This window comes from Myotis brandtii, unplaced genomic scaffold (assembly GCF_000412655.1).
Source record: "Myotis brandtii unplaced genomic scaffold, ASM41265v1 scaffold244, whole genome shotgun sequence".
Lineage (NCBI taxonomy): Eukaryota > Metazoa > Chordata > Mammalia > Chiroptera > Vespertilionidae > Myotis > Myotis brandtii.
Genome location: NW_005359225.1, coordinates 4,907,684 through 4,908,853, shown reverse-complemented (window position 1 = coordinate 4,908,853; position 1,170 = coordinate 4,907,684). Strand labels below are relative to the sequence as shown.

At 49.1% G+C, this 1,170-nt stretch overlaps 1 protein-coding gene across 5 annotated transcripts in view; it reads left to right on the top strand.

Moving 5' to 3' along the window:
* The window catches only part of RNF121 (ring finger protein 121), a 74,252-nt gene that overhangs the window by 66,605 nt on the left and 6,477 nt on the right, over nt 1–1,170 (top strand). For all 5 annotated transcript variants that reach the window (XR_001362290.1, XM_014540456.1, XM_005867128.2 and 2 more), the window contains one exon: nt 679–812. Coding sequence is in view for 4 of the 5 variants with exons in the window: in XM_014540456.1 (XP_014395942.1) it covers nt 679–812 (134 nt within the window). In the remaining variant the exon portion in view is untranslated. The remainder of the gene's footprint in view (nt 1–678; nt 813–1,170) is intronic.

The window sequence follows — 1,170 nt, the reverse complement described above, 5'->3', positions numbered from 1 at the left end:
AAAGATCGATCAGCTGCCTCCTGCACACCCCCCACTGGGGATGTGCCTGCAACCAAGGTACATGCCCTTGACCGGAATCGAACCTGGGACCCTTCAGTCCGCAGGCCGACGCTCTATCCACTGAGCCAAACTGGTTAGGGTGACATTTGTTTTTATTTCCTTAAATTCCTTGAAGTGAAATTAATGGCTAAAGTGTGTGACAGTATGAGATATTATGCCAAATGCTGTCCAAAAGGATTGCACCTCCTTTGCTGCAGCCACAAGTGTCTGAGAACACCCTTATCACCACCATGCTCTGGATATTGCTCTTTTGAATCTTAGAGATGTTGTCCATGTCTGCTAGCATCATAGTCTGGCTACAGCATGGCCTACCTGACATAGCTCCTGGTCACCACCCTGAGCCCTTCTCCCTCACATTCTCCTTGTCCCTGATGTTAACCCAGCCCAGTCTTCAGGTCCTGTTAGGTTTGACTTCCTGACCCATCTCTGGTCTGTCCCTTTCTCCTCATTCACCCAACAAGGATGAGGTCGATTTACTGTATAGAAATGTTTTCTAGCTCTTTGACCTCCCCTGCCGCTTTGCCTTCTCTCTAGAAGACCTAAGACCTCTGTGGTAGCTTCCCACTTTGGTTGGTTCTCACATATTTCCTGTCTTTTCCTTGTGCTCTTCTCTCCCAGTTCTACAGCGAGTCAGGCATGCCTACCAAACACCTCTCGGACAGCATGTGTGCCGTGTGTGGGCAGCAGATCTTTGTGGATGTCAGTGAAGAGGGCATCATCGAGAACACGTACAGGCTGTCTTGCAATCACGTGTATCCGTCTGGAGCTCCTGGGTCTCATGCACACTGCAGTCAGGGAGGGAAGGGGGCATGCTGCCCGGCCTTTGAGTGTAGGAGAGTCACAAGAGGGTAGACATTTGGGTGATGTTCAGTGTTAGAGGCGCTGACACCCAGGAGTAGAAAATGCATCCTTGCTCGCTCTTTCCCACAAATGGGAGCCACTCTTATGTAAATGGTGTTCATAGCCTGGCAGATCAGGAAGGAGCCTGAAGCTGCACTAGGTGCCCCAAGGTTGGAGGGTCACAGGAAGAGCATACTCTAATTGGATTCCTCAGTTTCAGAATCAGATCCCCCTGAATAACTCTTCTTTAAAAAAAAAAAAATAAAAAAT